The sequence below is a fragment of the Rhinolophus ferrumequinum genome, chromosome 14 (assembly GCF_004115265.2).
Source record: "Rhinolophus ferrumequinum isolate MPI-CBG mRhiFer1 chromosome 14, mRhiFer1_v1.p, whole genome shotgun sequence".
Taxonomy (NCBI): Eukaryota; Metazoa; Chordata; class Mammalia; order Chiroptera; family Rhinolophidae; genus Rhinolophus; species Rhinolophus ferrumequinum.
In genome coordinates this window covers 24,456,599-24,484,205 of record NC_046297.1, presented here as the reverse complement: position 1 = coordinate 24,484,205, position 27,607 = coordinate 24,456,599, and the positions used below count along the sequence as shown (strand labels likewise).

Here is a 27,607-nt window from a genome sequence, read left to right as displayed (position 1 = left end):
CTCCAGAACAGTAAAGAACAACATAAACTAAGCAATAGAAGACCCTGGCAATTTAATCAAGTTACTTTACTACCAGTAAAACAATGTTCATCTAGCAATAACTGATGCTAGACTAGGTCTACAACAAAAATAGCCAGAGAACAGGCCCCGGTCAAATGCAGGAGCTAGGAGTCACCCTGTGACCCTACACACATGTATAAATGAAGCTGTGCAAAGGAAAAAGAAAACAAACAAACAAACAAAAATTTCCCAGATTCTTTATAAATCCTCCAAATTTGTGAGAGATCACAGTATTCCTCGTTTTGTCAGGGCATCAGCACAACAATCAACTTTCAAGACTGTGTGGCTTCCGATCGATCCTTCACATACAAGAACCAGTATAAGAACTGAACACAGTAAGTACATATGATTTGATGTCATTTATTATTTTCACACTTAGCAAAGACAATTAATGCATCTTAAGGAAATTCCATTCATGTAACGTCATTTAAATAAAACGTTTGTAATTATGATGATGCTTCCATGGCCATTTTAAAACTTAAGTCTGTCGTTGGGTCATGTTTATTTCGCATTTTGCAGTGTAAAACTTTTTGTGTTTTATACTGACATCAAGTGGCAATATTGTGTAAGGCACTTTGCCAAACTGCTTTTGTATGCTCTCTGAAAACCTAAAGGGATTTTAAGATAGAATGTCAGTATTTTCAAAACTCTGAGTAGGTTATGAGTTTTGAATGCCTAACGATCCAACTCCAGTACAGTTGCCGCAAAAGTAATTCTCTCAGTAAGTAATTCTTTAGTGGTTTTGCCACTCATTAGCTGAATGACCTTGAGCAAACTGGTGTGCCTTTTAGCGCAGCCTCACTGTTCATAACCATAAAACACAGCTTATAGTAAGACCTATGTCAAAGAGGGAGTGTGAATATTCATGGAGATGTAAATGTAAAATGAGTAAAACAGTGCCAGGCACATAGTGAGAGCTCAACAAGTATTAGCTACCATTCAGATTCCCCTATTAAAATATGACTAGCTATCAAAGAAAAGCTAACACCCTCAACTTACTGAAGTTGATAGCCATTTGAAAAAGTGAGAACCTTCAGTAAGAGTCAGAGAGTATTTTCAGATTTGAAGGGCACTAAAGGGAAAAAGTGGGAAATCAAAGGCAATCTTTTCCTTACTTACAATCACCCCTGATGCTAATTTCTTTTGGGATGTATGTGTATGCGTCTACTAGATAAACCACTTTGACTAATGCACTGCCAATTCAATTAATCAGTTTTCTTTTTCCAATATAATGGACAGAAAAGAGCAAAATAAGAATGTCATGTCAGCAGAGCTTGTACCTCATTATCTAAGCTTTGATAACTTACAAACATTTTAACAACCAGTCAAATTAGTTTGTAAGACATATGATCTAAAACACCTTTTGAAAAATTTACCAATAAGTCAAATACACCAGTTAAACAATTTTTCAAACTGGTGAAAATCATATAAAACAAAGATTCCCAATTTAATTATCTGCTTATGTCTGAATATCTAGACTTCGAAGTCACTACCTTTGTCCCCCACCCTAGCCTCAAGATTGCTCATCTAGTTGCTCTGATTCCATTTCAGAGGGCTAATGGCCATATTAGCCATATTCTGACTTAAAACACTGTACGTCAAATCCTTCAACGCATGCCCCAAGAGAAGCCCCTCTCTTGGCTTTGAAAATGGGTTCTGCTGCCATCTATAGTCTCAGACTGACCACACATAGAGGTACATTTCATGCAGAATAAGGAAGTATTGGTAATTAATATGGACATTAAATGGTTTCTACAGAGTTCCTTCTAGGTCTAATATAAGCAGGTTGTAGATCCTATCCTCTAAAGATGCTTTCCAGTTTCCCAGAGATATTCCCAACAAATGAAGTTAGATGTACTCACCTACATTTCTAACTTCCCCCCCATCTTTCTCTCAACTGACTCCAATCATGCCAGCCCTTACTTGTCCAAACTTATTACCAGTTTTTGAGCTATTCTGAGTACCTCAATAAAGTTAAACTATTCCCAAATAGGGAAAATAATTCTAACCAAGAAAAAAACTTGGGGACACATGATTAGTTTTAACCTTTAAGCTTTTGGCTCTACAAAAAAAATGTAGGGAGAGAATGGCCAAAAAAAGTGTGTGGGGGCTGTTCTGGCCACCATGTAGCCCCACATAAAGCCTTGAGCAACACAGTACAAGTTAACAAGTTTTAGTGCCATCAGATAACTGAACTGTTTACAAATGCTTGATGAAGTGACAACATGTCTATTAGACAGATATTAGCTTATCAGACAAATCAAGCTTGAAGAGACAAACTTTATAATTATTCGCTCCAGTTGTATATCTAAATTCACACTCTTGCTTTGATTCTCATGTCTGGGACAAAGTGGCCTGAAAAGAAGAGCAACAGAGAAACTCAAGTCTCATGTCTACCCTAAAAAAGGTGATCACTATAGACCATAAATGTTTAGATATAGTTTTTACAACACCATTAACCTAACAGGAGGTGGGCTCAAATACATGGATTTACATTTGGGGAACGGGTAACCATCTTCAAATTTTTAAATGTCTCTGACTCAAAATAACTTATATTCAGGTTGTTAGGAGGCCAGTGAATTAAGAAGGAATGTACTTACATCACTTGAAGAGACTGTTCCTGTTTCAGCAGGGACACCGCTACCACGCAGTTTCTATTATAAAATAAATAACTTATTACTTAGTTTTGTTTTTAATTTTATCCTAATTTATCAGTGTATGAAAGGGACCTAAGCAAATTTTAGAATTGTTTTCCTAATCCTACTTAACGGAGTATCATCTAATAAAAAGCATGAGTGATATGAAATATTCTAAATATCATTACACTCTTCCAGATAATGTCTTAATAAATTATTAAAGATGGAACAATAATAAACCAAATACTAAGCTCTAGCTAGATTTCATAAGTGAAGCTGGTGTAAATTTCTAAGTCTCAGAATTTACTATCTGAATTACTTTTCCAATAAGACAACTATCTTAAGCTGAACTATCTGCACTATATTCTGTGATAAAGTTTTTGAAATAGGTGCCTGATGATGGGTAGATACTACACAAAACTTAAGATGGGATTATCCACAGCAATACTAACAAGTTATAATGAAAATCAAAATCTCACATGTTATAGAAAAATGAACAAAGAAATTTTAAGCTTGTGAAAGCCAAATGATGAATATGCAAGAAAAAAGCGATAGTGAATTTCTGAAAAGAAATTTTTTTATTTTGTTTTATTCAGTAACTATTATCTAAGTGTCAGGCATGAACCCCCATAACCCACGTATAATGCTTAAACTACCAAAAAAGGCTCTTAAATGACTGTAAGCCAAATAACAAAATATACAAACTTGCAACTAATTTGGATTTTTGAAAGTTTATTTCTATTAGAATCAGAAGTTGTGATCCTTTTTATGAGGAGAAAACATGACAAAGAAAAAGAGACATTCCAGATACAGTGTTATCATGTGACATTTAAGCAAAGTATCAAATAAAATCCCAAATAATCCTATGTTTCATTCTTTATACAAGAAGGTAATCTGATCCTGATAAAAGGCTATAGAAGGTGTCTGCCCACAGCAAGAGCAACAGTGCAATCCAGAGCCCAGCAGAAGCAGTGACTAGACTCTGAGAAGCAAAGCCAGAGAGGGCCTGGCCATCTTGAAGAATCACCCTCCAGAAGGGCTCGCAAAGCAGAAATGCCGTATCATTACCAAACAAAGCCAAAGACTCAGTGATAAAAAAGAGTGTGCTAGAAAGATATAGACGAGGTCTTCAAGAGTAATTATTTAATGCCAACAAGCTCAACTCTAATGAAAACTGTTCTAGACATTGAAATATTTGCTTCCACTACTGACGACAGAAATATTTCCCCCAATTGCTCGACAAGGTTACAACCATAGATATTAATTCCAAAAGTGACAAAATGTCTCTGAGACACAATATAAATGTTACTCCTATGAGGAATAGTGTAAGATGAAACAACCCAAAATGTTCGTGGCAAACTACAAGTATACATTCTTTCCTACCAATTTTCATTTTATGAATCTAGCTATAATAGAGCCTCATTACCACACTACCATAAAGCTAACATAACAGTAAGCAGAATGAAGTTTGCTCAAAGAAAAGAATTAATTTCAAAATAGAAAGAAAGGGGGGTGGTGGTGTTACCTATTTAACTATGGTCCCAAGTGATATATACTTAGAAATTTAAAATCTCATCCTCAAAAGATGAGATTTTCATGTTCTAAATAACGTTTTTGAAACACCTCACAAACACCAAAATCTGCAAACTTGTGGCTCTTGTAAAAACACTTTTAAAAAACTAAGCCAAAAAGTGTTAAAATTTATGATACTGACATAAAAAATACTTAATTTTGTTTAAAACACTCCAAAATATCCTTATCCAAATATAAAAAGCAATTAGGCTCCCCCAAAAAAGACAGGCAATGATAAAACAAAAAATAAATCTAAGCAAATGCCATGGTGTCTTAATGTCTTATGCTTCAAATTAAAATCTATTAAAATAATAAAATCTAAATGACAACTTTCCAAAAATGGATTTCAAATAGACATATATTTGTAATCTAACACTGATAACACAGTAACCACCAATATTACTTCTCCTGGTCCCATTCCTCCATGTCACCATCTCCATACCAAAATCTCATTCTCTTCTACCTTTTCTTCCCCAAAATACTCCTGCCCCCACACCCATGCCATCATTTCACCCTTTTCTGATGATCATTCCCACCATGTCTCCCACTTACCACCTAATACTTAGTCACTGAAAGACTAAAAGAAAGAAATACTCCGCTGAGCCATCATAACTGTCCTGTCTTTTGCCCTGTTCTAGGGAACCATGAAGACAAAAACAGAAAACTTGCCATTTTCCCAGCCATTAAACCAGAAAGCTATTTTCCTCCATGGGGAACTAGAGCTAGAGAGACCTGAAATCGACAAGATGACCAATAAGCAGGCTTCATATTTAACCTTAAGCCTAAATGTTCAATCCCACAATGATACAGTGAAATCCTGAGGAGTCACTGGGTGAGACAGTTATGTCACTCTGGACCGAGTAGCTCCAGGCTTACCCAGGGGCGCCTAGAAGCCTGGTACTGACTCTTGGCCAAGACTAGGACAAGTGGATTGACTAATGATCTATAATGTGCTAGTTGCAGTTTGAAACGCCCCTGGTGGGACCCAAAGCCAGTTTGTTTATTGGTGTAACTGGTTAGACAGTTTGGCCTGATTGTGTGACCAAAAGGGCATGAAAAGATCACACTAGAAACTTTTGGAGAGCTCTCTCAAAACCAACATTCCTTACACAAATCTTAGTGGTTCCCAAGGCAGACATGGGAGCTGCACCTGGAAGTCTCTCAGCCCCACTCTCTCCCGCTGTACAGTTTCTTTTCCTTTCCTATTAGCCTGACATGAGTATGCTCTTTGGAGTTGTAAGAATCCTTTCAACCTCTGATCTGTGTGATCTCAGCAGCCACCTGAAGGAAGGTACTCCCTGCCCAATGAAAAGCATGAATGGAAAATCCCAAGTGGCAGAAAGGACAGAAACGCTTCAGTTGAAGCCAGTCAAAGAAAGAAAAAGTGAAGCATACCACCATACCTAACAGTAGTTTGCCCTTCTTATCTAGTTCAAAATGGCATTATTTTAATATAACATTTTTGTAATTTCACATAATTAATGTGAATAATTAACTTTAAATATCTTACAATTTTATTTGTCAATTATACCACAGTAAATCTGAAATATATATTCACACACATATGTGCACACGTGCACACATACACACACACACACACACAAAAAAAAAGTAGGCACTATAAAACACTGCTTCACACACAAACACAATTTAATACTCTTTCAGTACTTTCTGAAAGCAAGTCAGTGTTTTAAATAAACACTGAAACTCGAATTATTCAGCAATTATGTGAAATAATTACACATAAGAAATGTCCTTCACCTGTGAACTCAGCTGAGTTTTTATCCAATTGAAATAGTAATTTAAGTCACTGCCTTCCATCAGTTCTTTTCCCCAAGCTGCTAATTTGGCAATAATTCTTGCTGCCTGAAAAATAAGAAATACATCTGAATACTATATGAATTCTAAAAATCACATCACATACCTTAAAAACCAGGACTAATAACCATTTTGCTGCATGATTTTTTTAAACACTCAACTCCTCAAAAAATAAGTTAATATTTCATTTTTTAAGATGTATTTTAAATATAGTTCAAAATGTATTTTCAAGTACTTCCATTAAAGTGAACCAAAATTAGTTGTTAAATTAAGAATTTCATGACATTCCCTGTATTATTTTGAGTTTTAAAAGCAAGGTTGAGATTCATTAGAAGACCAGCAAAAATCAAAAGAACACAGTAAACTTTCTCAGCAGCAGACTTTCACCAATATCATTTGCCAGAGTTCTGAGTAATCTTTGAAACAAACTGACAGCTACTACCTTGCTCCTTCTAAGCCCCTTGTTCGTTCTCATATTTAAAAATCTGTGTCATGGTATAAAACATATCCTGGTATTAAACAGCCATCTCTTGATATATAAAAACATGTAAACCCTTTTCTCCTCATTCAAAGGCTTCTTAATTTTCTTCAAGCTATAAAACTAATCATAAATTTTTTTATTAAATAGGCAGTAAATGTATGACGTGTGACCAAACAATATGGTGAATGCTTAAATAAAACAAAATGTATTACAGTAAAAGACCATTGTTATTAATCCCCCTCACTTTGAACACTTATCCCATCGTTCTTGCCACTTTCTGAAGCAGTTCTGAAAGTCCTCTTTTGTCTTTAGCTGTGTCTTTAGTTGTGCTGTCATGACTGACTCAGTGTCCTGAATCATTTTGACTTTGGAGAAGAGCGAGAAGTCACACGGTGCCACACGCGGTGAACAAGGTGGATGAGGACACACATAATGTTTTTATTTGACAGAAACTGTGGTATACCAGAAGCAATGTGTGACACGGAGTATTGTCATGATGGAAGATTATTTACGGCACACTTTTAAACACACCTTCTCTCAACTGTAGCTCAACTGACTGCACGAAACAAGTTGAAACTTGTCACACACTGTTACTAAGGTTTGACACACCACTTTCCATATTGGAGATCCCTGTCTTTCTGTTGGATGGCACTTGGCAGCAGCATTCACCGTATTTTGTGATCACAATGGAAAGGCTCTGTGTCACACATCGCTTCTGGTACAGCAATTTCTGTCAAATAAAAATATTACAATGTATCCTCATCCACCTTATTCACTGTGCGACTTCTGGCTCTTCCCCAAAGTCAAAATGATTCAGGACATCAAGGCAGCCATGATAGTGCAACTAAAGACACTCACGAAAAAGGACTTCCAGAACTGCTTCAGAAAGTGGCAAGAACGATGGGATAAGTGTGTTCAAAGTGAGGGGGAGTATTTTGAGGAAGATTAATGTCAAAGTGTCTTTTACTGTAATAAGCTTTTTTTATTTAAACATTCACCATATTTTTTGATCACACCTCATATATCAAATCATCATGTTGTAATTAAATATCTTATAATTTTATTTGTCAACTATACCACAATAAACCTGAAAAAAAAATATATATATAAACACACACACAAAAGTAGGCAGTATAAAATACTACTTCACACACAAACCCAATTTAATATTCTTTCAGTACTTTCTGAAAACAAGTCAGCATTTCAAAACTCCAATTATTCAGCAATAATTAATCCAAGTAGAGAATGGAAGGCTGAGGTTAGCTAACCCCAAAATAATTCCTGTGCTGGTGGACTGATGTTTGTTCTTATACTTAGATACAGCTGAGCCAAGTGACGGAAGCATACTTTCAAGGTCAGAATGTCAGGCATTCAAGCATCATGGCATATCTGGAATTCTACACCATGGAGGGCTAACAGCGCACCTTGACTCATTCACTAAGTTGTGACATATGGGCATTTTGATTTGTTTACCTAAGTGAATTCACAGATATATTTCTACTTTAAAGTGGCCTAACTTTCACAAAATAGGTAAGTGACTTGAAAAGACTCCTGTAAGGAAACAGGGGTTGAAAATATTATCAGCAATGTAAGCACAATCAAAATGGAAAAAACAAACAAGAGACTTGACATTTCTACTCCCAGCATAAGATCGTCATCAGCACATGGTAAACCAATGACAATCTGACCCTCAAATTTTAAAAGATTAGCCAAAAGTAATTGAAATCATGAAGAAATTAAAACATGGATTTGGCTACATAATTAATGATGAACCTTACCCTAAATTTATATTTGGTCTTTATTTGTCAGTTTTATTATAAAACCATCAAAATTAGGAAGACGTTTAAACCTGGCATCCAGACAATGAAAACAAGCTGCTACAATTTAAAAGAAAAATATTATTGGTTTTTTAAAAGTATTCTTTAAAAATAGTTTATTTCATAAATCTTCCTTTTTAACTTCTCTTTTCCTAAATGTTTTATAATATATCCAATACATGAATATACTAATATATAAATATAGATATATAAGGAGAGAGGAGAGAAAGAGAGAGAGAGAGAAAGAAAACACACATGCCCAAATTATTTCACTGACAGTGGTTCTTGATTTGAAAAATTTAGACATCTACTGAAATGAGCAGCTTCAGGAGCTCCCCCCCATTGGAGCTCACTCCACATCGGGAATAGAAGAGGCTTGGTCAGATTTATTCCCTCAACTCTCCTCTCATAGCTTCTCCACATACTCCTTAAAAGATTCTTCAGTGTTACGGCTTCCAACGATAGGCTTTCAGGAAAAGTTTAAAACAGGAGTTTATTTAAATATTAAAAAGCAATTAATAATTACTTAATTAAAATAATAATTAAACACAGTAGCTGCTTCAGAGCAATATTTAATTTCTATAGTAAAATCAGGTTAATCCTGTCTTAGATATCCAGCACTATTTGTACATGTGAATTACCAGGCTTTTATGCTAATGAAATCATCATCATATTCTATAAAACTTTAACTGTATCAGAGCAACCCTATCTCCTTTGTCTTTCCCATATCCCCACATTATTAAACACCAATAAGGAAACAGAGCTGTGAAAAGTTAACATCACAGCAGTTACTACTCTGGGAACTGGGAGGTTACCCAGTCATAAATGGCCCAGGTGTGTTTCTTCCCTAAATCAGAAATTTGCTCAAGTCAAAATTTACCATATGAACAGTGAAGAGATCCTGGCGATTCAACATTGGCAGAAAGTAGGACCACGCAGTGTTCTTGCTACGTTTAGCATAGTCAAAGAAAATGCTAACACGCTGATGATTTTCCTAAAAACGAAAAAAATAGTACCACTAATCAGAATGTATTTTCCTAAAAAATGTAACAATTGTGCACTGCTTCTCAACCTTTCATTTTATGTCCCATCAATCTATGTGTTTTCTTTTTCCAGTATGTATGAGATTTGTCCTCATGTTATTATTATAGGGTAGGAGGTGGTGATCGGGGCAGGGATAGATATTTTAAAAATAAAATCACCTTTAACTATTATGATTAGTTTAATTCAAGTGAGCCAAGATAACAGATCCCGGCCTTCATGGTACAACACTCTAAGTTACATTTCTTCTCAGCCTGCACCTCTGACCTCCTCTTCCCAATGTTGTCTCAACATCTCTCCCCTGCTTCCACACAAAGAAAATCAGAAGGTGGAAGAAAGCTCACAAATTAGCTCTAGGTAAAAGGATCAGCAGGAAGCATCTCAAGCTACTTACAAGCAGGCAAGGAAACAGGGAATTAGAAAAATCTCAAATGCTCAAAGTTACTCCTAGCATATTGTGATAGAAAAATCAGGGCAGATAAAGACAGCCAAAACCAGCATGTCACACTAGCAGGTGGATTTAGGATTTGAGGCATAATAATTAATTCTTAGTTCAAATCATGCAAACTCTACCTCTCACCTAAATTTTCTCTGCATATTAGTGGCTGAAATCCCCTTTGTGTTTCACTAAGTGAATACGGTTTCTAAGTAGTAATATTTGGTAAAATCACAAATAACCACATAAACAATCATTTTCATTTTCAGATCAAGATTTAATTCTTTTTAAATATACTGGTTGTAATTTTGGTCTGTGTTAACAGTTACTCATTTCAGGAATAGACTACCATCTCCTTAACTAATAAACATTATAGTTTAGAATAACAATGGAAATGGAGTCCTTTCTCAAAGGACTCAAAATTCAGGCAGGTCATTATTAACTCCATTAGTGGACAATTTCCACAGTTAAAATGTTAATTCTCATTGTGCATGTAGATGAACAAAATACCCTACATACATAAAGAGTAGAAACTATTTTATACGTTTTAATTAAGTTTAAAACCCATCTTCCTCAACTAGTCCTTTGTGGTTTCAACTTCTACTTAAAAATGTACCACCAGCCATCATCGTCCCAGACACCCCTGTTACAAACCTTTAAGAGAATATGGATAAAGCCCTTCTTCTTAAAGTACATAGTTTTGTATAAAAAAAAAAAAAAAAAAAAAAGCAAAACAAAACAAACAAACAAAAACAAAGAGGGGAATATATACATGTATCTGCCCATTTTTGCAAAAAAAAGAAAAGAAGGATAAACCAGAAATCTAAGATATTGGTTACCTACAAGAAGTAGATGGGAAAGGGGTGAAAGGGATAAGGGAGGGGTTGGTGACATTTCTTTAAGTATATTTTTCTGTATAGTTTTGCATTAAATAAAGAATATACCTACCTGCAACATATCATCAACCATAGTTAGTATGTACTGAACTGTCTGTTCTTTGGAGATATGAGTCATCAGATTTATAAATGTTTTAGCACACTAGAAAAAAAATGAAATCCATGTCAATTATTGTTTTCAACCACAAACACAACGTATTAATGGAATTTAATGGAATTTCAGTAAAATATTTCGCTGTCCTAAATTAGAATACAAATGCTATTAACATTTCAATTACAGGAAATGCAGAATTTTAACAAATATTGTGATGAAATATGAGAGGACCATACTATAACTTGCATCAGATTTTCAATAATTTCTAGTGATAAATTTCAAAATGTTTACTATTTTTAAAAAGACCAAAAATAAATAAATAAAAGACAAGACCTAGCCACTATCAACTCATAATTACCCGTAACATAGATTATGTTATATAGACAATCAAATATTATCATTGTGTGTTTTTTTTTCATTTTGCATTTACTAGGAAGCAGAACACTAGAGCAACAAGAGTACTACAGATTGGAATCAGAAGGATTTGTTTGACCTGTCTCCATTTTACAACTTATCGACTACCGAGGCTGCCAAAAAATGTATATACATTTTAAGAGATGTTATCTATGCTCAAGCAGTAGTTCACCCTAATCAGAAGTGTCTGGACGCTGACGGTAACCACTTTGAGCACCTCTTGTAATTGCAGAAGTCAAACGTGACTTGTATTCATCTTTTGTTATCGGTGTATATTGAGAATTACAATTAATACAGTTTTTTCCTTTCTTAAAATGTATATACATTTTTTGGCACCCTCTGTAAATAACAATCTCTCTGGAATTCAACAAAAATTGGCACCAACAACACATTTCCTAGGATTATTGTGAGAATCAGACTCAGTTATGAATGAGCTCCTTAGCCAATCAAGGCCCCATATCAGAAAATCTCATGGATGGCGGAATTGCATACTATTCTGGTGAGAATACAAAGTGAAAAAGTTACCTTAAAAAAAAAGTTAAGCAACTTTAAATAAAAAAAAAATCATATACTTTGAAACAGTAATTTCCCTTCTGGGAATCTATTCTAAGAAAATTTTCATTAATGCAGAAAAGGGTAAAAGAATACACATACTCAAATAACATTTTTTCCAAAGTTAACAAAGAATACTGGAAATCACTCAAATGTCTTCAAAAAAAAGGATTTGTAGTTAAATTATGATGCATACCTAGAATGAAATATTACAGTCATTAAAAAACATTAATGATAAAGAGAAGTGTTCATGATATAATGTTTATATTGATCACCTGACTGCCTTCAGTTTGAAGCATCTCCTGCTTTTCCTCAGGGCTTCTTTTCATTTCAAATCTTTGAATGAATTCACAATCTTCAGCAGAAATCATCTGCCCCCTAGAAAGTAAGAATAAGTTGTTTTTGTTCAGTAAGAGCTGAATAGTCACTGTGAGTGAGTGATATAGGAATTTCGGGCTTTATCCTCTCTCCTCAGTCATAAACCATCAGGGCTGACATATAGGCTCTTCCATCAAACAGACCTGAGTTTGAAGCTTAGCCCCAGCACTTACTAATCATGTGACATCTCTGGACCTGAGTTAATTTATCTGCAAAATGGCAACAATAACCACATGGCCTTTAGAGGGCTGAACTGATGATGAAATTAAACAATTTGCATAAGGTGGTTAGCACAGTGCCTGGTCCATAGTAAGCACCCAATAACGTGTAACCTCTTAGCACTATCCAAAGCCTCACCCTTATTCCCCTCCCAAGCCAAACAATTTACTTGGCCTCCTAAATTATCAAGATCAAAGCCACTTTATATGAACTTCTACAATCATTTTCTCCAGCATATTCTTTTCCTCCGACTCAGACAAAATGTGATTCTCCCCCTCTCTGAAAAAAATAACCTCTCCTTCTGGATCTCCTGACCCTCCAGCAATCACCCCACACTATCTTGTTTCCTACTTCCTGGGGTCCCTTCTTCAATGGCTCTTTGCTCTTCAGGGCTCCTCCACATGGCTCAATCCTTGGAATCTCACTTTTCTTTCCCAAACTCTTTCCTTCAGTGAGATTCAAACCAAAAGTCCTGTCTTCTCTCTTTCCCAAACCATCTCCAACTGTCTTCTATCCTTAACCATTTTCACAAATTCCACATCATCACAACTGAACCTGTCACCTTCCGTTCCAACCCAGCTTGATCTCCCAACTGCTACACTCGAAGGACTCAAACGCATCACAGCAAACCCCCTGTCTGACCCTACCTTGTGAAAGGACATGCCAGCAGAACAGTCTTGCTAGTCTCTGTGAGACTGGGTACTTCAGGATATATGTCAATTCTTTCAGACCATCAGTATGATAGGAAAAGCATAGAATTTGAGTCAATTTGAGGAAGAGTTCCAACTCCAGTTGTGAAACTTTGGCAGGTCACTACCCCCTCTGACCACTATTTTTCACACCACTAAAAAGGCAATTACAATACTACCTGCCCTACTCCATGGAGTGGTTACGAGAAAACACAAGAAAAAGCATTTGGTGTGTATAAGCATAGAGTAAAAACATGCTGGGGGAAAAAAGATCTTTTTGTAATATGCTTTGTCATTCAAACAGCATCAATATATATTTTTTTAACTGAGTAGTTTAAAAAGCTGCCCTTCAAGTCCCCTTCCCACAGAGTTTGTTGAGGGACTAGTGTTCCACAAAACCCAACCAGGGAAACACTGAATTTGAAACAGGTTTCCCAATATGCATAATTATAGAAGTGGTCCTTTTTCAGAGCTGCCTTGGGTGGAGTTCCCAGGGGCAGCAGACCATGAGATGAGGATTAGCGTGCAGGCAATTTATGAAGAAAGTGCTGCCAGGACAGCCCAGGGATGGAGTGGGGAACACAGGACATGGAAGTGAGGAGCCCAGGAGGGGTTCAGGCAAAATCCTGAAGAGCACAGGTTCTCTTACGTGCACAAGAGAGTGGGAAGGTGAGGTAATCAGAGCTTTCCCCTTCCCAAGACAAAGGAGCTGAACTTTCATACCTCCTGCCACCCCTACGCACAACACCAACCTCCTCCAAAGATCTTGATTTTCATGTATTCAAAATCTCAGTGTTTTACTTTGTGCCTCCTGGGTTTTGTTTACGCTATTACTATACACTATTATATACACTTTTAATTTGCCTCTGGACTTTGTACTCCACTGTTCTGTCTTGTATCAGTTTCACAGTTGTAAGCACTGTAACTTCATTTTCATATTTGCTCCTTCATTTAACATGGCTTTTTTTTTAACATGGCTTTTTAAAAAACTATTCCCATGCATTGATTTTTCCAATGATCCCTTCCTTACCAACCCAAAGGAGAATTTTGAATCCTAGTCTTTCTAGATGTCTAAGGCAGGTGACAATGTGGCTACTTCTTGATACTCTCTTCCTTAGATTTCGGATTCCTCTCATCATCCTCACGCTATTCCTCGCCTCTTCAGTCCTCTTCATTGACTCCTCATCTCCTACCCTGTGCTCAAGCTGTGTGACAGGCTCTCTTCATTTTGTACTCTACGGATTCTCTCCAAGTGCTCCCCTCTACCCTAAGCACTGGGTAACTCACAGTCTGACCTATGGGTCAACCTCTCACAGCCCCCGCTCATGTGTGTGTATTTAACCTCTTCCACAAATCAGAGGCACTCCAGACCCTACAAGGGCAGACTGAGATCACTAACATTTATCCCCACACACACTCCAACCCCAGCCTGGCTAATGGGACAGTGGAAGCAAAAAAAAAGATACTTTATCCTGTTACCATTGTGACTAAGTACATCACATACCAGTAAAGACAAAATGCACTCTGCATCCTGGGTCAAACCAAGATAACAAGGTCATCCTGTCTGTTTCAGGCCCCAAAATAAATGAAATCTTTTTTCATAAACCTGAACTCCTAGCTAAAACCATTTTACCTCCAAATTTTGCTGTGCTAATGTGTAAAAGCATGTCATAATCTTTGTAAATAGGATCATCATGTGAAAAAGAGGTAATATTTCTACCACTGAGGAAGGGTAATATGAAGATTACACGTGGTAATCTTGTAATTTTTCAATTTTCTTTTCCACTTACCGTATTTTGCCATGTATAATGCACACTTTTTTGCCCAAATTTGTGATGGAAAAACAAGGATGTGCATTATACATGGGTAGTACTAATTCCATTTCCCTGAAAGTTTGGGCCAAAAACGTGGGTGCACATTATACACAGGAGTGCATTATACATGGCAAAATACGGTATGTTTTTATTTGGCAAGCCATTCCTTCTAAAGTCAGACTTCTTGCACTTCTTGCAAGAAAACCTTTTTTTTCTTATTTAAATTATTTTCTACCTGAGTCTTCCTTTGACAGTCCTGTAAATTGCAGGTTACAGACTCTGGTGTCTTCCCTGACAACGCACACCCCATCAGGCACCAGTCCTAACAATTCTTCTACCTAACATCACTCTCCTCTGGACTTACCTGCCTCTGGAGTTGCTCAGCCGTATGGCAATAGTCCACCAACGTGTTTCACTGTTTCCAGCCCAAACTTCCTCCACGTTCTCTTACCTGCTACCCGACAGCTTTCTCAAGCACAGGTGATCATATTACTCCTTTCAGACAAGGTGTGATCAAACAATACAGTGTTTGTTTAAATTAAAAAAAATACTGATTACAGTAAGAGACACATGGCCATTAACCCTCCTCAAAATACTTGGAGCCTTTCCATTGTGATCACAAAATACAGTGAATGCTGCTGCCGAGTGCCATCCAACAGAAAGGCAGGGATCTTCAATATGGGAAGCAGTACGTTGAACTTTAGTAACAGTGTGTGACAAGTTTTAGCTTGTTCGGTGCAGTCAGTTGGGTGTGAGCTACAGTTGAGAGAAGGTGTGTTTTAAAGTGTGCCATAAATCATCGTCCATCATGACACCACTCCATGTCACATACGCTTCTGGTATACAGCAATTTCCCTCAAATAAAAACATTACCATGTGTCCTCATCCACCTTATTCACTGCATCTAGCACTGTGCAACTTCTGGCTCTTCCCCAAAGTCAAAATGATTCAGGACACTGAGGCAGCCATGACAGTGCAACCTAAAGATACTCACAAAAGAGGATTTCCAGAATTACTTCAGAAAGTGGCAAGAATGATGGGCAAGAAGTGTGTTCGAATCAAGGGGGGGGGGATATTTTGAGGGAGATTAATGGCAATCTGTCTTTTACTGTAATCAATTTTTTTTAAATTTTAACATTCACTGTATTGTTTGATCACACCTCATACAAACTGTGAATCTGAATAGTAGTTCTACCTACCACTTGGGCAGAGGAATGTAATAAAAATATTTTTAATCAATTGACTAAGTAAAACCTATGTGAGGTTGTGGATGCTACTTATCCTATCTAAACAGCTATCTATTCATCTTTAAAATAAGGATAGAGGAGAGACAACCAAGATGGCACAGTAGGTAAATGCAGTTTTTACCTTCTCTCACAACCATATCAAAATTACAACTAAACTACAAAACAACCATTATTGAGAATCACCTAAAATCAAGCTGAACTGAAGCCTTTCAACTAAGGAATTGCAGAAACAGTCACCTCCAGACTGGTAGGAAGGTCAGAGACACGGCTATTGTGACTATTAAAAATCGGGAGGGCTATTTTGGCTATGGGGGTCTCCCCATCCCCTAAAGGAGCAAAAGATACCAACCCAACCCCAGCACAGGGTTCCAGTGCCTGGGAGAGAAGTCCCCATAATTTTTGGTTGTGAAAAACAGCGGAGATTATGACTGAGTGCAGCTGCACTAACAGGCGTTCCTCTTAAAGGGACTGAGTACAAACTTATCCACCAGTGGAATCACTCGCTCTGAGCTCCAGCACTGGGGCAGCAGCTGAAAAGGCGGGAGGGACAAATGGTGGGGAACTGAGTTGTCTGGCTTGAGACAGGGGCTGGAAAGGCAGCTTTCTCCTGAACGGGGAAGCTGGCAGAGGCCATTGTTTCTCTGTTGAGCTCTCCGCCTTCCCAGCATGAGAACACAGGGAGCCTGCTGTTCATTTGCCCGCCCTGGCAATTTGAGACATGGCCCCACCAAACTTTCGAGCACACCCAGGCTGCTTTCAGTGGCTTTTTCATGCAGACCGCTTGCCTTGGTTCAAGCTGCAGACTTTCCTAGGGTCTCTCAAAGGTTCACGGAACCCAGACAAGTAGCATCTGGCTTGAGCAGGTCCTGCACCTCTGGCTGAGCAGCCCTAAGCTAGCAGTAGTGGCAGCCGGCCTTGGTTCATGGCTTGCCCTCTCAAGGTGCTTCCAAGCACAGCACGGGCGGCAGACATCTGCAGATTTCTTTCTGGTTCCCGCTGGGTGGCCCCTGGTGGGGCAAGGGCTGTGGCTGAAGTAGACCTACAGCGGATCCCCTCCAAGGTGGTTCTGGGGCTGGCGCCTCCAGTGGCTAGCTTCAAAACAAGCCAGAGCATCACATAGCAGTCTCCAAGTACAACACACCCAAGAGACGGTTTGGGCAGGCACCAGAATCCTGCTGAGGCAGATCCTGCTCTGTAGGATCAACCCCTGCACAACTCTTCCATTGTAGTCTAGGCCAGTCCTCACAACCAGTGAGCCCAAGAGTCAGTCCCTCCCACTGATGTGCACTGATCAAGCAAGGCTCAACTACAAGAGGAGGGCACACACAACCCACACAAGGGACACACCCGGAGCATGTGGCTCAGGTAAGACTGCACCACTAAACCCCACAGCACACCTACTATATAAGGCCATTCTACTAAGACCGGAAGACATAGCAGCCCTACCTAATACATAGAAACAAACACAAGGAGGCAGCCAAAATGAGGAGATAAAGAAACATGTCCCAAATGAAAGAACAGAACAAAGCTTCAGAAAAAACACTAAGCAAAACAGAGATAAGCAATCTATCAGACACAGAATTCCAAATGCTGGTTATAAGAATGCTCAATGATCTCTTAGAAATGGACATGGAAACCATAAAAAAGAACCAGACAGAAATAAAGGATACAATAATAGAAATAAAGAATATATTACAGGGAATCAACAGTAGATGAGATGAAGAAGAGGATCCTACCAGTGATGTAGAACATAAGGTAGCAGAAAACACCCAACCAGAACAGCAAAAAGAAAAAAGAATCCAAAAAATTGAGGAGAGTTTAAGGGACCTCCGGGACAATATCAAGTGAACCAACATTCGCATTATAGGGGTACCAGAAGGAAAAGAGAGAGAGCAAGGAGTTGAAAACCTATTTGAAGAAATAATGACAGAAAACTTCCCTAACCTGGTGAAGAAAATAGACATACCAGTCCAGGAAGCACAGAGTCCCAAACAAGATGAACCCAAAGAGGCTAACACCAAGACAAATCATAATTAAAATGCCAAAGGTTAAAGACAAAGAGAGAATCTTAAAAGCAGCAAGAGAAAAGCAGTTGTTACGTACAAGAGAGCCCCCATAAGACTGTCAGCTGATTTCTTAACAGAAACTTTGCAGGCAAGAAGGGAGTGGCAGGAAATATTCCAAATGATGAAAAGCAACGACATACAACCAAGATTTCTCTACCCAGCAAGGCTGTCATTTAGAATTGAAGGACAGATAAGAAGCTTCCCAGACAAGAAAAAGCTGAAGGAATTCATCACCGCCAAACCAGTATTACAAGGAGTCTTACAGGGACTTCTTTAAGATGGGAGAGGGATAGGACGGGTTAAAGGGGAAGGGATTAAGAAGAACAAATTGAGTGTTACACAGTAGTCATCGGGATGTAGCTTATAGCATAAGGAATATAGTCACCAACGAATTGTAATAGCTAGGTATGGTGCCAGATAAGTACTAGATCTATCAGGGTGATAGATGGGAATGGGGTTGGGGTCAGGGTGAAAAAGGTGAAGTCATTAAGAAATATAAATTGATAGTAATACAGTATGAGGAATATAATCAACAACGTTGAAAAGATCATATAAGGTGCCAAATGGGCACTGGACTTATCAGGGGGATCACGTCATAGACTGTGTAGATGCCTGACCAATGCACTATACACCTGAAGATCTGAAGCAGAATAATATTGAATGTCAACTATAACTAAATATATAGGTACATATATAGTCACGGGATGTGGAGTCGATGGGAAGATAGTCGATGGTATTGTAACAGCTATATAAGATGTCAGAGGGGCAGTAGCTTGAGGGGTGGGTTATCACTTTATAGGGGTTTAAATGTCTAACTATTACGTTGCTTTGTACATCTGAAACTAATAAAAAACAATTCAAAAAAAATAAAAATAAAAAATAAGGATAGAAAAACTTATGTCACAGTACTGCTATGAAAATAATGTGAAACTGTATGTTACTTACCAAGTATATTACTTCCTTTTCCAAACACTCATCTCCATCACTTCCCAACATGTACTCTACTCATTCATGATTTAATCAGCCAATATCAATTGGTAACCTAGTATGTGCCAGGCACATTTAACAACAGCAACATCGCAATGAATTAGACATCCCTCTTTGAGCTCGAATTCCAATGGGGAAAATAGAGAAACACAAAAATAAATACTTTTTTAAAAATATACAAACACACACACAGACACACACACACACACACACACACACTTATAATGCCAGGATTGTAAATGCTGTGGAAAAAAATAAAAAATGAAGCTGGGTAAAGAGTTAGAAAGTAACCACAGAGAAAAAGACACATTTTAGCTGGATTTCAGAGTGGGCCTTTCTGAGGTCACCTACACAGACACCTGAGTAAAATGAGTTAATGAGCCAAGTGATCTGGGGAAGGAATTTCCAGAGAGACACAAGTACAAGTCCAAAGACTTTTATGTAGCAATAAGCTTGCTATGTGAAAAAGAGCAAGAACGGCAGAGGAGCTAGAGGGTTGTGAGCAGTATGGCATGGATTTATATATTTTTAAATGATTCTCACCGCTGTGTAAAGAATTGCTGCTATAGGGGAAATGTTAACGCAGAGCCACCAGGCAAGAGGCTCTAACAAGAGAGCATGTGACAGATGATGATAGCCTGCATTAGGGTAGGAACAATGGAACTAGAGAAATGCAGTCAAATCCAGGACATGCTTTGGATATACAGCTAAAAGAATTTGTTAACGAACTGGATATGGATGGTAAGGGAAAGAGAAGAGTCAAGATGGCTCCTAGGTTTTTGGCCCACAAAACTGGTGAATAAAGGTGCCACAAATTGGCCTGTAGCAGCCTGCAGGGAGCCACACCAAACTCTCTGAAGCCCGCAAAGCATTGCATGTTCTTCCAAGTCTCACTTCCTGCCTGGAGTTTCCTTCACAGAAGCCCCCAGCTCCTCTGCGTAGACAACTCCTAAAGTATCTTTTATGTTCTGTGAAGACATTCCCAATGCTCCCAGGTAATTATTTATGCCCTATTTCTGTTATCTGAGAAAACTTTGTATATACCTTCATTTTTTAACGCTTACCACAAGTTATTATTTAATTTTTTAATTAAAAATTTGTTTCCTCATTAAACTTTAAAATCAAGAGGAAGGATGGTATTTTATGATTCTTGTATCCTTAGGATACAGTTTGACTGGAATACATTTATGTGCTGTCTAGGTGAATTATTAATTCATTTATGTACTATCTAGGTGAATTCATTTTTAATTAAAATTTATTGGGGTGACAATGATTAGTAAAATTACATAGGTTTCAAGTGTACAATTCTGTAATGCATCATCTATGTGAATTATTAAGAAAAAGTTTAATCAAATATAAATATATTTTAAAACACTATATTTTCACAATAACGTTAATTTATGAGGGATAAAGCATTATTAGCCTTTTGACATTGAGGAACTCTTCCACAGGTTTTATTTTATCAGAATATAATGTGATATAAGATTCACTGATAATTCATGTCCAGCCCCTAACAATCTGTAGGATTTTTTAGGGGAGGCACATTTCACACACACTAGTGTCCCCACAACAACCAGCTCAACAGCCGGCACACAGTGAATATTTGGTGAACATTTGAGCATCGACATACAGAGCAGAGGAGTTTCATAAAAGAAATTCATGAGATGGGCAATGGAATAAAGGACAGAAATAAGAGAAAGGGAGAACACAACTTACATAGTACAGAGGCCATGAACAGGAGGAACAGAAGAGAAAGCAATTAAAATTCTCCGTGTAACTAAAAATGTTCCAAATACCAATGCTAGGCAACTTCTGCCAGTCAGCCAGTACTTTATGATCAATAATAATATTATTCTATTTAGGTTATAAACAGAACCAGGCTTTATAAACATGAAACTCCTTGTCCTTTAACCTAAATGCACTCTGAACTAAAATTAGAAAACTGAGCTCAAAATCCTAATTGCACAGGGAATTTAAACAATTAAGCAGATATAGATGAACAAAAAAAACATCAGAAAGTCCCTCCTCCTGCTGCCCTGGAGTCAGTGAGCCCCCAACAATCCATTCTCTTCTGGGCGTCCAGAGTCATCCTAGATTCTTTTTCACTCTCACACATCAAATCAATCACTAAGACTTTTCTAAATCTATTCAATTCTATCAAACAACCGGAATACTGCCATAGCCTCTCCCTAGCTCTATGCTTGCTATCCACAAATCTACCCTCTACATTGTCAGTAGAACAATCCAACCAAAAGATAAATCTGATCATCTAACTCACACTTTACAAACTCCAGTTGTTTCCAATATCTACAACAGTGATTTTAAAACTGTGCTCCTTGGGCCCAGAAATAAACCCCTACATATGCATATATGGTCAACTGATCTTCAACAAAAGTGCCAAGAACACATAATGGGGAAAAGACAGTCTCTTCAATAAACAGGTTTGGGAAAATTGGACAGACACATGCAAAAGAATGAAACTGGACCCTTATCTTACACCAAACATAAAAATCAACTCAAAAATTGATTGAAGAGAAATGTAAGACCTAAAACTGTAAAACTCCTACAAGAAAACAAAGGGGGAAAGTTTCCTGACATTGGCCTTAGTAATAATTTCTTGGCTGTGACACCAAAAGTGCTACATCAAACTAAAAAGCTCCTGCACAGCAAAAGAAACAATAAACCAAATGAAAAGGCATCCTACCAAGTGGGAGAAAACATTTGCGTATCTGATCAGGGATTAATATCCAAAATATATAAAGAACTCATAAAACTCAATAACAAAAAATAAGCTGATTAAAAAATGGGCAGAGGATCTGAAAAGATATTTTTCAAAGAAGACAAACAAATGGTAACAGGAATATGAAAATACGTTCAACATCACGAATCATCAGGGAAATGCAAATCAAAACCACAATGAAACATCACCTCATATCTGTTAGGACAGCTATTATCAAAAAAGAAAAGATACTGGGCTGGACCAGGGGCTCAGGTGGTTGGAGATCCGTGCTCCTAACGCCGAAGGCTGCCGGTTCGATTCCCACATGGGCCAGTGGGCTCTCAACCACAAGGTTGCCAGTTGGACTCCCACAAGAGATGGTGGGCTGCGCCCCCCTGCAACTAACAATGACCTGGTGCTGAGTGCGCCCTCCACAACTAAGATTGAAAGGACAACTACTTGACTTGGGGAAAAGTCCTGGAAGTACACACTGTTCCCAATAAAATCCTGTTCCCCTTCCCCAATAAAAAAAAAAAAAAAAATCTTAAAAAAAAAAAAGGATACCACTGTTTTCAGAGTTGTGGAATAAGGAAACCCTTGGCACTGATGGGAATATAAATTGGTGCAGTCACTATGGAAAACAGTATGCAGGTTCCTCAAAAAATTAAAAATAGAACTACCATGTGATCCAGAAATCATACTTCTGTGTATTTTTCTGGAGGAACTGAAATCAGGACATCAAAGAGATTATCTGCATTCTATATTTATGGCAGCTTTACTCACAATAGCCAAGATACGGAAACAACCTAAGGGTCCATGGATGAATGAATAGGCAAAGAAACCGTGGTATTTACATACAATGGAATATTATTCAGTCTTTTTAAAAAAAGGGAAAACTATCATTTGCAACAACATAGATGAACAAACTAAGCCAGACACAGAAGAACACTACATGATCCTATTTATAAGAGCAATCTAAAATAGTCAAACTCATAGAAGCAGAGAGTAGAATGGTGGGTGCCAGAGGCTGGAAGGGAGGGAAAAATGTATCAAAGGATACAAAGATAAGTCATACAAGGTAAGTCCCACAGTGCTACTGTCACAGTTCCTACAGTTAACAATGTTGTATTTCACGTTTAAAAATTTGCTAACGGGGAAGATCTTATGTTAAGTGTTCTTATCACAAAATAAAGTAAAATAAAAAAAAGAGGGTGGGAGGAAACTTTGAAGCTGATGGATATGTCTAAGGAATAGATTGTGGTGATTGTCTGTCTCATGAGTGTACACTTATCTCCAAACTCATCAAGTTGTATACCTTAAATATGTACAGGTTTGTGTATGTCAACCATATCTCAATAAAGTGGTTTTTAAAAATAAAAGAGAAACTGCTTCTTGGAACTCTGATGAGAATGACGAATGGTCTCAAAAGAAGGCTCTGAGATAAGATACTCCCATATCCATTCAGCCATCATTTTCATCTGTTTTACATGCTGAGCTTCCTTATTGGACTTCTTGTAAACCATGGGTTTCACAGCTTAAGAATTGGCTTAAAAGGCGCTGACTGACAGGATCAAGTCCAAACTCCTTCCAATGGCACACAGGGCCTTACAATTGGCTCCTGGCTGCCTCTCAAGCCTCAGCTCTTCCCATGGCCCACCTCCAAAACATGTACTACTCCTCACCTAGCATGCTGTTTTTAATTCCCTACCTTTAAACATCCCCTTTCAAGAAAACTTTCTGGAGGTAGGATTAGCTGTCTTTTTTCTGTGCACTCATCATTCCCTGTGCACCTTTCTATTATCACAGGTAACATACTGAAGTAAAATGATGTTTCTATATCTAACTTCCCTACTAGATTAAGAGTTTATCTTTTTGTAGCCCCAAAGCCTGGGAAAATGCCTCAAACTTGACATGCAGTTAATAAACATTTGATGAGTGATGAAATTAACAGAAATAAATGGATCATTTTTATACATTTTTGTAGCCCTCTTACAACAAAGCAAACTGCTAAATAGAAACTAAAGATTCCTCAATTTGTTTTTCAAAATGTATGTGCAAATCTAAACTGAATTTCCTTAATAACTCACTTTTATAAATATACCAAAATAAATAAATATGAAGTAAAGTCAATATGATAAAAATATAGTCAAGAATAAATGAACACTTAAGTTACAGATAAATACAGAATAGCAGCATGCTAAATCTTAATATACACAAGAAGGAAGGGGGGAAAAAACTGAAATTTATTGAGAGTATATTCAACATACTAATGCTTGTATTCAACTGTGCTAATACCTTAAAGACTTTAATGAACTTCAAAGAAGTTAAGAGATTTGCCTAAGATCACCAAACTAGTAGAAAGAACCAGAATGCAAACCGAGGTCTTGTAGTCAAACGTCTACATTTTTTCCTGGTTGTATGAGCCATTCTGCAACACCACCTGTTCCCACATTGATCACCAAGGCACAATGAGCTGGTGGTAGGCTCTACACATTATCCTCTTCCTCCTTCCACAGCCCACTAACACTCGCCCCATGTTTTCTACTCATTCAAAAAGCACAACTTTCTGGACAGAGGAGGTCAAAAGTGCTATGAGCAGCTCTGCCTCCTCACCAGAGCCCCAAAGGGTTTCCACCACACTACGGTATCTCCCTATGACAGCTAATTATTCTAAGGAAGTATTTTCTTCCACATTTATTAGTATTTTTCCAGTATTTCTCTCATAAAAACATGACCACAAAAAACTCTGATGCAAAAGCACATGATTACCCATGATTCACAGCAAATCTGTACTTACTGAAGGTAGGACTGCCAGTTCACTTTGTTTGCACGAACTTCTGCAGCCTTGGCAGCAATAATGTTGGTTGGAACAGCAGCATCCACAGCACCACGGATATCCATTTTGGTCATCTAAATCTTATGATTGTGAATGTTTTCCAACAGATTTTCAATTCTGATGCAACATAAAACCAGAATATCAGTTGTTATTATTGTTTAACTATTACTATTATAAATATCATCATTATCACCTTACTCTCCTCAGGCATTCAACTTAAATAGCAAATATCCTAAATAATAAATATTATTATATTTCAAATCTTGCCCAATTATGCGCTGCTTCATGAAAGTGTTCTCTATAGATCTTTACTTTCCCAGGAATGTAATTATTGGCACAACATTGCAGTAAGAGTTTTTTGTTTTTGTTTTTGTTTTTTTTAATAATTCCAAAGTTTTTATTTCCATTGTCCGTATACCCACATTCAAGCGATTGTTAAACATGCACATACATTTTAAGACTCAAGGGTTATTTTGAAGAAATTCTTCCACAGATCTGCATAATTGGCATTGAGGCAGAAGAAATCTTTTTCAGTAATATAGTATATACAACATTATTCACATTATGTCCTTCCAAGCAACAAGAGTTTTTAAGGTAACCATTTAAAATACGGACATCAAAAATCATGCTTAAATAGAATAGGCATACAAAATAGCAAAGTATTTTAAATGTATACAATTGGGATCAACTTTCCGCTTCAGACAGGAAAAATAAGAACCTCTATAGTACAGAAAGGACTAATTATTTTATTTACATTTACTAAGCATCATTTTGAAGTAACATGAAAAACCTGTAAGTACTGTCTCAAATTACTCAATCAAATTAAAATACCCAAAGTGGGAATGTAATTTCTTAGAAGACAGAGCTTTCTTTTTTCAACTAAAGTTCATAATATTTTCTAAATCAATTTTAGGAGAAATTTTTGGAACAAATACCAATTACTATTTAGGTACAGCCAAAAATGGGAGTCCAGTCTGACTGCAAGAACCTACAATAATGAGCTTTTAAGCAATTTTCACTCCTAAATTAACAGATAAAAGATTAAGCCTGTTTTTATCACCACACAAAATATAGAGGTTCCTTTTCATAAAATATAAGCTCATGGTTATGGCCACAAAGAAGCTAAAATTCTATTCCAGGATCCCAATGACCTTAGTCAGTTTGGAACTTAATCTCTACGTTTGAGGATTGCTGCCTAAACAATGAAGAGCGAGGTGGACTGGCAGGGCCCAAATATTAGAAACTGGCTCCATCCGGGACAAGGTGGAACCCTGGAACTAAGCAGGTTCAGCCCCAGAGGCCCCTCCTGGGAAGCTGAAAGGTTCTCAGTTCGGTCATCTTGGTCCCTGAACAACTGGAACCTCCAGCAGGCCAGGGCCAAGGCCCAATCCTGGGGAAAGTATACCTTTGATCTGTCTTCCCTCTCTCCCAGCTTGCCTCCCTTCACGTTCCTTGCCCCTGCGGGGAAAGCTCTGGAGTTTCATAAACCTAGTTGAGGCCTGAACGGAAAAAAATCTGGGAAACCAGAACCGGAGGAGGATAGGAGGAGCCTAGGCGGCAAAAAAACAGCACGCACCAAGGGAGGTGGAGAAACCGCAGGTTTCGCTTCACTTCGGCTGGTGACAGAGACGAAACAACCTGAATGAGGCCGTACTTCGCGAATCCTAGATACCTTACAACGCACCCAATGGCTGCAGGGAGGATGCGGCAGTCGGTCCGGAACGTCAGGGCCTCCTCCAGGCTGGGCGCCGAGTCAGAACCTCTCCTGTCCGGTCCGGAGGCCTGAGCGGCGGCGGCACACTCGGATACCGAAAAGTGAAGAGGTTCCAGCACCAAAGAAACGTTGAGGGCTGCACAGGCAGAAGCTAGCGCGAGCGGCTGAAGTAGAATGACAGGAACGCCGGTCACGTGAGCAGAGGCATGTGACCGCCCAGAAGCGGAAGTCGGGAGGGTCCAAAACAGCCAGCGGAGGGGCGTTGCGCTGTGGATGGACTAGCTTGGATCCCGCAGTTATCTTGGAGAAGACCAGCAGAGTAGGCGTTTAGGAGGAGTGCAGAGGTGGAGCCGGGGCTGGCGGGTCTGATGGGAGGGCAGTGCGGTGCGGCGACGTGGGGACCCCGAAACCCAGCGAGCCGCCAGAGGCAAAGAGCCAGGCCAAAACTCATTTATCTTAACTTTTGTAAAGTTTGATTTAGTGCTTTTAAGTAGCTTGAATTTCACTTGGGTTAACAGCTCAGTAAAGCAGGCCTTCTTATTCAGATTTTTACTAACGGGAATGAAACTAAGGCTGAGACGTGGGTCAGAAAAGACATCTTGCCCTGGGGTTGCAGGTTTAGCAAATAATGTATCTTCCATGCAATATTTGCAATCATGCTTTAAAAAAAATAATTCATGTTTTTATCTAAAATTTAAATGTAACAGTATTTTATCTGACAATACTATCTTGAGCCCAGGTTTTCCCCATTCCAGGCCTCAGCTACCCTCTTTGTTTTAAGATAAAGAGTAATAATACTACACTGCAACTACTGGCCAGGTATGGGGGGTGGGGAATGCCAAAAATAATGTGTACTCATGACTTGTATTCGTCTTTTGTTACTGGTATATATTGAGTATTACAATTTTAATACAATTTTTTCCTTTCTTAAAATGTGTATACATGGTTTTGGCACCCTCTGTACATAATAGCATATTTTTGTTGACAGCACTAGAAGAGATTTGTAAGTATAACCAATACATTTCTACTAAAAATTTAAAGTTAGGTCAAGTTTTAAAACAATCAAAACCAATGTTACACATTGATTATTAATACCTACAAAAACAGTATATAATACTGCA

The 27,607-nt window shown here is 38.0% G+C and overlaps 1 protein-coding gene across 3 annotated transcripts in view; it reads right to left on the bottom strand.

Annotated features, from left to right (window-relative positions):
- The window catches only part of ATP6V1H (ATPase H+ transporting V1 subunit H), a 154,795-nt gene extending 128,071 nt beyond the window's left edge, over positions 1–26,724 (bottom strand). Inside the window, exons 1-7 of one of the 3 annotated variants that reach the window (XM_033126480.1) lie at positions 26,457–26,724; positions 24,734–24,889; positions 12,093–12,195; positions 10,810–10,899; positions 9,265–9,378; positions 6,030–6,134; positions 2,661–2,714 (exon numbers count right to left, since the gene is read on the bottom strand). In XM_033126480.1, the coding sequence (XP_032982371.1) occupies positions 2,661–2,714; positions 6,030–6,134; positions 9,265–9,378; positions 10,810–10,899; positions 12,093–12,195; positions 24,734–24,846 (579 nt within the window). In that variant the 5' untranslated portion in view covers positions 24,847–24,889; positions 26,457–26,724. Of the gene's footprint in view, positions 1–2,660; positions 2,715–6,029; positions 6,135–9,264; positions 9,379–10,809; positions 10,900–12,092; positions 12,196–24,733; positions 24,890–26,348 lie in introns of all 3 variants that reach the window. The other 2 variants (XM_033126479.1, XM_033126481.1) reach the window with 2 other exon arrangements.
- Positions 26,725–27,607: the final 883 nt, after the last annotated feature.